The sequence below is a fragment of the Clupea harengus genome, chromosome 9 (genome assembly GCF_900700415.2).
Source record: "Clupea harengus chromosome 9, Ch_v2.0.2, whole genome shotgun sequence".
Lineage (NCBI taxonomy): Eukaryota > Metazoa > Chordata > Actinopteri > Clupeiformes > Clupeidae > Clupea > Clupea harengus.
Window position 1 is genome coordinate 2,542,442 of NC_045160.1, and position 10,151 is coordinate 2,552,592.

Genomic DNA, 10,151 nt, shown 5'->3' on the forward strand with positions numbered 1-10,151 from the left:
TATCCGCTATTAAATACTTAAAAACTGATAAGCACTCAAAACCTCTTTTAAATGTTTGCGTGATAAGCTGTAGGTCAGTTGTGGAGACCACTTTCCATTTAATGTCCTTATGTAGAGTACCTCTTACATTGATTGTAAATATTAATACAACATATATTTGTGGAGAGGGTTGTAATTAGGTTTATGGACAAGGTTACTAATGTGTAGTTGTGAGTACTTCAATGGAACTGTCTCTTACATACGATAATGTATTACTTGCTTGAGTCAACTGTCAAAATGACAGGACATATAAAATGGGCCCACTTGTTGTATCTGTGCAGTACAGACATAGTCGTTCAAGAGGGTCCAAATGACTGTTAGTGTTGGTAATGTAAAAAATAAATGTTAAATATGCTTCTTTCTCAGTGATGCCTATTGATAATGTGTACGGTACTCTTGGACTGGTGAAGGCCGTTACCACCCAGGACTACTCAGACCGTTCCCAACTGAGGGAAGAGATTGAGGGGACCGGATCATACACGTTCTTTGCCCCCAGCAACGAGGCTTGGGATCTTCTGGAGCCAGTAAAAACATGTCTCTTGTCATGTTTGAATTCATAAATCCTACAACAACATGGGTTCAAAATCCAACTTGGATGACACCTCTCTCTCTCTCTTGTTCTCTCTCTCATAGGAAATTAGGAGTTCATTGGTTAGCAACGTTAACATCGAGTTGTACAATGCCCTGCACTATCACATGGTCAACAAGCGTCTGCTGACTAAGGATCTGAAGAATGGCATGACGGTCGACTCCATGTACAACGACCTCAGTCTGCAGATCAACCACTACCCCAACGGGGTAAGAGAGCTACTTCAGAGCTGCTCTGACATCCAAATAATCTGGATAAGACTGTACTGACATGCTCTGGTGCTGTCAAAAAAGGCAACCATTTTGTTTGTTCTTGATATCAGATCGTCACAGTGAACTGTGCCAGGATCATCCATGGCAACCAGGTGGCCACAAATGGCGTGGTGCATGTCATTGACCGGGTCGTCACAGCCGTGGGGAGGACCATCCAGGACGTGATCGAGACAGACGATGACCTCAGCTCACTGATGGTGAGGGAAGCGAATTGCCAACAGTCACTGAAAGCAACATTAGCTGACCACATTTCCTATCCATATATTTTTGCAGTTTGCATAACTGATATCCCCAGGGGAGGCCCAGTACATATTTATGTCACAACGCTAATGTATTGCACAACACTAGGATGTTGCATTCAGCTCAGAGGTCATTTCTACCGTCCAAGGCGGAAGCTCACTCTGGAATGGATGAAACTGAGAGACTCTGTCTGATAATACTTGCACAAAATCCTCCTAGTTTCTAGGGAGCAACCAATGATTCTCATTTAGTTCAAGTTCAAGTTCAAGTTCAAGTGTTTTATTTGTCACATACAACAAATGTAGTGAAATGTGAAAGGGTCTACGCTCCACACTGTGCAAAAAAATCTAATTAAGTTCAATTATATGTAGTTGTGTATTCTACTGCTTATTAGTGTATATCCTGTCTGATATTCAACACTGTCTCTGAATGAAACCTAGACTGCTGCCTCTGCCTCTGGTCTGTTGGACAAACTCGGCGAGCCCGGACACTACACCATGTTCGCTCCCACAAACGACGCCTTCGACAAAATCAACAGCGAGATTCTGGAAAGGATCATGGGAGACAAGAACGCTCTCCAAGGTAAACGCAGTGGGCAGTGGAAAAGGGCCCCATTGCCTCAGTGGAATGCCTTTGGCAAATACAGAGCCAAAGCTCACACATGGGGACAATAAGAAGTATAAGAACGCTACTCAAAGGTTATATTGGTGACAGGCGACACAGTAAGTCTTTGGAGATTTGAGGAGCTCACTAACATGAAGGCTCCGGAAAATGGCGGTTTCAGTGTCTCCCGAGGTATTTCATACAGTCCAAGGAAACCTAAAATACAGTTTATAAATGTATATTCTTTTAAAGATTTTAATTTGGAACAGATGAGAGATGACCGTTTAGTCTTCAAGTTGGAAGACAGTTGGAAAACATTCCGCCAACCACATATTGAAGATAATGAAAAGGGGGTTTAGATTTCAACGATTATTTCAGAAAGGATCTCCTGAATTTGCATTAGGTCCAACAGTGTTTTCCCATAACTCTCAATATCATGAATTTTATGAAGAGTCAGGTTACGTTGAAGTAAGCCGCTCCTCAAAAGGAGTGCTTCAGAGATGTCTTTGTAAGGGGGAAAAAAAGCCATGTGTCTGGGTACTTTTCATAAAGATCAGCAAGTCGTTTCATGTGAGCATCCTTGCACTTGAATTACACTCCACACACAGGACTGAGGGCACAAAGCAGCTGCTTCATTTACAAACCAGTGAGAATTGGCACAGATTCAAGTCTCTACCAGTTTATGAGGCCCGCATCTGACTTTTACTGCCAGATCAGACCACTTCATTTGAAGATCAATGGCGCGCATCTTACACAAGGCTTGCCTCGGCAAGGGTCCAATGGGATCCGAGGGATATGAGGGTTGTCAGGTTCATAAACACACTGTTTGTAAGACTGTAAAATTCAATGCACAGGTTATTGTCCTTGGCAGCTCATCTCATTATCTGTAAACGTGTTTAGTGGCTGCACAGGAAATGAAGACGCTATTTCATGTCAATGGACTTGTGATGTAATCATGCTCATGTCACGCAGACATATACACACAGTGCTCCTTCACAGAATAGAATTCACGTTGTTGTTGTTGTTGCTCTTGAACCTGAGTTAAATGACTAGCTTACTTCTCAACCACAAATGTCACATAAAGTCCAATGAGCTGGGAGTGAAATCAGTGAGAACTCATAGCTTCATCTCTTTGATTTCACCTCAGCCCTGCTCAACTTCCACCTCCTGAACACGGTTCAGTGCGCAGAGGCCATCATGTCTGGAGCTTCCTACGAAACCCTGGAGGGCCACAACATTGAGATCGGCTGTAATGGTGACAGCCTGACTGTGAATGGTGTCAAGATGGTCCTGAAGAAGGACATCGTCACCACCAATGGTGTCATTCACCTTATCGATGAGGTCCTCATGCCAGACTCAGGTTCGAATAGATTGATTAACCACTTCATTTCATTAGATTTGATAGTTAACCACAGATTTCAAATGCTTTATAAAAAATGCCATGTTGCCATATGCCAATTTACTCCCATGTTTAAAGGACTTCTGAACTAATTTGACATTAATCCTTAATCCTCTAAGCTAAACAGGTCATAGAGCTGGTGGGCAACTCCCAGTCAACCTTCGGTGACATGCTGTTTGAGTTGGGTCTGGCCTCCTCCATGAGACCGGAGGCTGAATACACACTGCTGGCTCCCATGAATAAAGCCTTTACCGGTGAGTCACCCATCAAACTGTCCCAAAACATCTCTCCCCCCCTGCTTTCTCCAGCAGCTGCAGGTGTACAAACACTCCACACAACACTGCTGAGGTTGGAAAAACCATCTGGATTCCTTGGCCTGGTGATGACACACAGACAGGTCCTCGAGGTGTGAAAGGGGTCCCCCTAGGATGAGCTTTACGATGCAGGGGCCTCATGTCCAAAGCCTTTTGTAGAATCCGTACTAAAACGAAGCATGCTCACAAAGTTGGAAAGCTGCATATGCACTAAAACAGGTCAGATGTATGAGATGCCAGATTCCACGCACCTTTTCTTTGTACATCCCGATCAACGAGAAATTGAGCGCACATGCGTGAGCACCACTCTCCACTCCACCCGTCAGTCACACTCATTTTAATACACTAATGAATATAAATAGGCCAAGGGTACCCCCGCGTTCAGATTCAGACAAAATGGCAAAAGCATGCAGCAAAAAGTAAGTTCCAGCGATAATGAGGTGGAAGTGCTCTTATCCAAGAAAACTCAATTTATTCTGCAATTTGTGATCTTGCATTAATGAGAAACGAGCAGGTGGAGTGGCAGAGTGTGGCAGGTGTTATTAATGCGGTGGGGTCAGGAACCTCACAAAATAATCCGCTGTCACTCTGAGAGTTGGTGAGGGGGTTTAGTAACAGGCCACCTTGGCACTATATAGTCTGTTGCATTTCTGCATCAGAGATCATTTGCACACTGAAGGAGTGAGAATGCTTACTATTAACAAAGTCAAATTCTACCTCTGACAATGCCTTTGTGTGTGCGCAGTCAATCGCTCCGATTACATTGGGGAAAATGGCTCTCGCTGCAACTTGCTCTTTAATGTTAGCCTGGTCCATTTAGCATTTTCCACTCTTCACTGCTTCAACAAAGGATTAATTAATCATTCAGATAATTGCGCTACAACATTTGTAAGTGTCATGGTGGAGCCTCAAATAATTAGGGTGCTGCTTTAATAGAAGTTTTTTCAACTATCAAACTGATCAGTCTCTCTTGGTATTTCAATATGAGTATACAGTCAATTACCCCAATTATACTGTGGAAACCTGACAGTGCTGCAAAACAAATTTTAATATAGTTAAATATACCTTGAAGTCAACTGGGTGATCACTTCCCATGTAATTGGCATGGCAGCTACGTTGTCAGTTCAGCTACGGCAGCACTAGGTCCACATAATTACCAATACGTGCCCAAGAATACAAAGATTGATACACGGACCGTGTTGCCTCCACACATCACCGTTAGTTCCTCTTGGTGTTGCCAATCTGCAAATTACAAAACGTATGTGTCCGCCACCCCGACTCCAAGTGCAGAGATGCATGTTTTCCCTGGAAGTATCTTTTCATGTATACCATTTAATGCGTAGAAGAGCTCAGCACAATTTTACTGTGTACGCATCATTGATTTTATTGATTTTATGGTGCAAATGTATCGTCCCCCAGAGGTTGCACAATGACCTCCCAAGAAGCTGGTTGGAGGAGACGTCTCACAACTTTAGTCTGTGTTTGTCATCCTGTTGTGATTAATGGAAAAATAATGAACTGGTTTATGGTCTTAGGAGACGTTGCCTCAAGCTATAGCTCAGCGTATATTACCTGGCTCCACTTTTGAGTTAACAACGTCTGACCTTTGCATGTCTGTCTGCTCTCAGATGGCCATTTAGCGCATGTCATGATTGACAGAGCTTGTTTTGTTTTTCGCAGACGAGGTGATGGCCATGGACCAGCGCCTCCTGAAAATGATCCTGGAGAACCATGTTCTGAAGGAGAAGATCGTGCTCAGCCAGCTGTACAATGGCCAGCTTCTGGAGACCATCTCTGGAAAATTCCTCAGGGTGTTCATCTATAGAACTGTAAGCTTTCAAAGTTACCACATGACGCCGACTAAGCAAAAACATCCTCAGGCCACGTTTCAACATCATCCATTCCCAGGGATATTGTTTAAAAAAACTTAAGGACTCTCTAGATGGAGTGTATAAGTGGACAGGAGGCAAGTGATGGTGATATATTTTCTTGTGTGCTTACTCGTGTCTTGAGGAGTGCCACTTCTTGTCTTTATGGTGTGTGTCTGGCAGGCTGTCTGCATTGAGAATTCCTGTCTGGTGAGAGGCAGTAAAGAGGGCAGCAACGGAGCCCTTCACCTCATGGCTGAATTCATGAAGCCAGCCGAGTCATCAATGTACAAGATCCTGAACGACAATGGAAACTTCAAGTATGTGAATAAGTCTTTGGAGGCTTCAATAGTCATGAGTGTTTGTGTGTGTGTTCATTTTGTAATGAACGAACTAACTAAGGTTTATGACGCAGATTTTTTTGGTTGATAAATCTTTAAACTGTCTATGTCTATGTGGGATTGAATTTAGCAAAACATGACCTGTGGTAACGGTTGCCATGGTAAGACAAACGCTGTGTTGTTTTTCTTGGCGGCAGGATATTCTTGTCCCTGATGGAGACTGCAGGCTTGACTGACGTGCTGAAGCAGGAGGGAGACTTCACCTTGTTTGCTCCGACTGACGAGGCCTTCGCTGGCCTGAGCCAACGTGACATTGACATGCTGACAAGTACGTCCAAGACTCTGTACTCTTTTGTTCAATGATGTAAGGGCTTGCAGAAAAAAAATAACAGTGTCAGTGTGGGGCTGGTAGAAGTAGGTCTTTATTAGCTGATACTGGCCTGTGAAGAGGAGAGTAAAGTCTTTCTCCCTCGTGCTTAGGGGACACTGGTGCCCTGCGTACAATCCTGCTCTACCACTTAACCAATGGCGTCTTCATCGGTGGTGGACTGGAGACCAGAGTCACCAACCTCTTCAAGACACTGCAGGGTAATAACCTCAAGGTTATGATTGTAAGTACAGAGTACAAGAGTACTATTTAGTTGTTTAGCAATATAAAGTGAAACACATTTTCTTCATACAAACAGCTTCCGAACAAAAGCAAAATAACATACAAATGCATTGCAGACAGTAAAAACCTGCCAAGAAATCAGTTCCAATGAGTTCCTGCTATATGTCCTGAACCAAACTCTGAGCGTTGCTTCTCTACACTGTCGAGGTCTCTGCCATTTATTGCATTCACAATGCCCTAGCGGGCCTGCAGAGGATGTCTGACAGTCCATCCTGGAAAAGAGATTTAAAAAATTACGCCATGCATTTAGTGAGGACTTCCCCCTCCCACATAAATATTTCTAATTTCTCACAGGAGAACTGAAGCGAGCATGTAAAGATGTGTGTCACAGCTGTTTTTAATTTTCATCTGACAAGCAGTGCAGAGCCGTGGCAGGGCACGCCAGGTTGCAGTTAAAGCTGGCTTGTGTTATTTCCACAGTGGAGTCCCAGCTGTTTAATTAATCTCGGAACAAGAAAAAATAATAGTTCTGTTGTTACTACGGTGATGGGATAGACAAATGGAGTGAATAGCTAAAGGAAGTTCAACAACTTTCTATGACTGTCCTCACATGCCGTGTTATGTACATTCACCACACAGCAAACAAAAAATAAGACATCCGTCTTAAGTCGGATTAACTAGATTTTGCGAAATCAGCAAACTTATTTAGTTCCTTTTAGATTTGTCAGAAGCGTACCTGTTACGGGCTGCCAAATGGCTGTTGTAATATCGTCTTTGTGACAACACTTTTTCATCCAGGTGAACAACACAATGATGGTGAACACTGTCAACGTTCCGGAATCTGACATTATGGCAACCAATGGAGTCGTTCACTTTGTCAAGAGCCTTCTGTACCCCGGAGGTATTTATGACCTTCTACCTCTCTAAATATCTTCTGAACAATCATTCCTTTATCTTTAACTGGATTAATGACTTCACCACTTAGTCAAACCATGTTGGAGAAGGCTAGAGTTTTACTGGTGTTATGCTACCATGTCTGTCCTCTTGCAATTGCACTATGCTTAGATGATAGATGATTCCACTCCAAACTTTTATCACCAGGTTCAAAAGCAATGCAAGTCTGCAAATCCAGATGCTGTTGATCTTAACCTGGACTTTCCATATTATATTAAACTAAGAGTGCAAAAGCACAGAACGTACAGAGCGCTCTAAAGCTGTCTTTTGTGTTCTCTCTCTGAAGAGCTGCCAGTTGGAACCCAGGACATGTTAACGCTATTGAGGAGGATCATCAAGTACATTGAGATCCGGGTATGGTATCCAGACAAGCCCATACAACAATTTCACATCAGGGAGAGGCAAGCACCCGGCTGGAGGCTTTAATGTAACCTAATGATTAAACAGGGCCAGACATGAAGACAGAGGCAAATTGTGGTCGGAAATGGCTGCACAAGCATTTTGCACGGAAAGTCATTAAACTCATTTTCTCTCTCTCTCTCACTGTCTGTTCCAATGTAGTATGTCCCTGGATACAGATACCAAGAGATTCCACTGACATTCATGAGTAAGTATACAAATAATAACTGTCATTATGTTACAAAAAAACGGGGGGAAATTTGACATTAAATTACTGATCTGCACTTTTTTTCGACAGAGAGAATCATTACTCGTGTGGTCGAAAGAGGTAAAGTTGCACAGAATTCCATTTAAGCTCAAAATGTATCATACATGAAGACCTTAGGTGAAGATTATGAAAGCAAAGACACAGAATTGGGTGGAAGTAATGTTTTCAAAAAAAAAAAAAATGCTCTTCTGACTTAAACTTAAACCTTTTGGCTTCTTTAGAGCCTGAGGTCACCAGAATCACCAGGGTGATTGAGGGAGAACCCACATTCACAAAAGTAACAAGAGTTATTGAAGGGGAGCCCTCCATCACCAAGGTGACCAGAGTCATTGAAGGAGAGCCCTCCTTCACCAAGGTGACCAGGGTCATTGAAGGAGAGCCCTCCATCACCAAGGTGACCAGGGTCATTGAAGGAGGGCCCTCCGTTACCAAGGTCACGCGTGTCATCGAGGGTGAACCCACCATGACTAGAGTTGTCGTTGGAGGTAAATCTTTTGAATGGAGTTAAATGCTTGTACCGGCTTGATCTTGATGAAATCCCAGCCTTTTTACGAGGACCAGTGTGACTGGCTAATGTGCATATACATAGTCCTTGGGTCATTCAATCAGTACTTGAGAGCAAGCAAATATCTGCTTTCATGTTAAATAATAAAATTCAAACCGCCAAACCTGCTAATACTATGCATTTTTGTCTTTGGTAGGTTCTGATGTAGATGCAGGGGGTAAGTAACATAATTTCAGTGTGCTCTTTGTGGTCAGTGTGTAATAACGGCGGTAATGCCGATGTTCTGGCCAAAAACTGTCCAATAAAATAATAATAATAAATAAATCCAGCCTCCTCAATTATCACCATATCTAGCTCCATGCATCATAGTATATGTGAAATAATGTATGCACAATACTGAGTGTCTGGGATAACACCTCATACACAAAATTGTGTAAGATAATTATTTCACTCATTCGTTCTTTCTTTCATTCACTTTTTTTGTGGCCAGGCTTTGACTTCTCCAGTGTCTCAAGCATTGATGGCAACCCTCAGCTGACCGTAGCAGAATCTGACAGACTCACCAAGATGATTCAAGGTCAGACTCGTCTCTGAATCTCTTGCCTGTGTATGTGTTGGGATCGTTGTGCCAGGCCTAATTAATCCATTGGTTTACTTTCTTCATTTGTTTATTTTAGAATCAATCAGAATATGATCAATAAGCAAAGTATACTGTAATCACAACTTTCTGGCATTTGTTTTGTTTGTAAATCTATTTCAATATTGGTGTAATATTTATATATAATGTATACTTATATGGATGTAATAGACTTGTATATAATTACTATATAATGTACTTAACAATTACTCATGGCCTAACTTCTGTCTTTAGGTGGCGGGTCTAGAAGAAGAGCCAGGCCAAGGCAGCAGGCATAAGGAGTCCGAGCACAATATGTACGAACATATTTAGACTTCAGCTAGCTGAAGTGAAGATCTGCATCCATGCAGGCAAAAGGGCTTGTAGATCGTACTCGTTTAACTGAACTAAAAATCTGATTAATTGGGTTGCCTCGATGTAATGCGAATGCTAACTGCTAGACATTTTGGTTCAAAAGTGGTTCCATCAAGTCATCCAAGTGGTATGTAAATATTGTAAACTGGTCCACTGAGGTTTTGCAAATGAGGAAAGAATGTGCTGATCACTAAGTCAACGGATGGACTGATGATTATTGTCAATGACTATCAGTTGACGTCTGGCTGGGATATACCTCTGCATGGTTTATGGTGCTATTTTGTTTAGAACATTTTTTTTTCTTAAAATGTTTCCCCCGATATCTTCGTTTCCCCAATAGTTGGGCTTTCTGCATTCTTTTCTGAATCTGAGGTGTCTGTACAAAGGGTCCCTGTGGGAAAATTGCTGCATTTCAACCTTTTCATAATGTTGTTGCTGCTGCTGTTGTTATTATTTTAATGTACACAGCTACACAACATTTTTTTTCAACAGTTTTATACCAATGTTCAGAAAGTGCCCAATAAAACATTTTCCTGGAGAAGTTGTTTACTTAAGCTCAGTACCTGCCCGTGCTCTCCTTTTTCCTTTGGTTCTGCAATTCGCCAAGTCGCTTGAAACGTCACACTTTATTTGGATGGTCCTCTATAGACTGTCTACAGATGTTGAAATTATAAACAAACTATCTGTTGAAACCCTGTTTTGAGATATGAAAGTCGATACAGCTTTTCACGAAGCCATGTGTGTTTTTGCAGATAAATT

The 10,151-nt window shown here is 42.2% G+C and overlaps 1 protein-coding gene across 1 annotated transcript in view; it reads left to right on the forward strand.

The window, feature by feature from the left end:
• postnb (periostin, osteoblast specific factor b) overlaps positions 1-9,930 on the forward strand; it is a 15,033-nt gene extending 5,103 nt beyond the window's left edge. The window contains exons 4-21 of the mRNA XM_012837954.3: positions 406-563; positions 673-837; positions 951-1,097; positions 1,581-1,722; positions 2,891-3,103; positions 3,262-3,396; positions 5,137-5,285; positions 5,508-5,644; positions 5,863-5,993; positions 6,146-6,276; positions 7,074-7,176; positions 7,516-7,583; positions 7,791-7,836; positions 7,927-7,956; positions 8,118-8,381; positions 8,598-8,618; positions 8,892-8,978; positions 9,273-9,930. Coding sequence (XP_012693408.1) covers positions 406-563; positions 673-837; positions 951-1,097; positions 1,581-1,722; positions 2,891-3,103; positions 3,262-3,396; positions 5,137-5,285; positions 5,508-5,644; positions 5,863-5,993; positions 6,146-6,276; positions 7,074-7,176; positions 7,516-7,583; positions 7,791-7,836; positions 7,927-7,956; positions 8,118-8,381; positions 8,598-8,618; positions 8,892-8,978; positions 9,273-9,316 — 2,171 coding nt within the window. The 3' untranslated portion in view covers positions 9,317-9,930. The remainder of the gene's footprint in view (positions 1-405; positions 564-672; positions 838-950; positions 1,098-1,580; positions 1,723-2,890; positions 3,104-3,261; positions 3,397-5,136; positions 5,286-5,507; positions 5,645-5,862; positions 5,994-6,145; positions 6,277-7,073; positions 7,177-7,515; positions 7,584-7,790; positions 7,837-7,926; positions 7,957-8,117; positions 8,382-8,597; positions 8,619-8,891; positions 8,979-9,272) is intronic.
• The last annotated feature ends 221 nt before the right edge of the window (positions 9,931-10,151 follow it).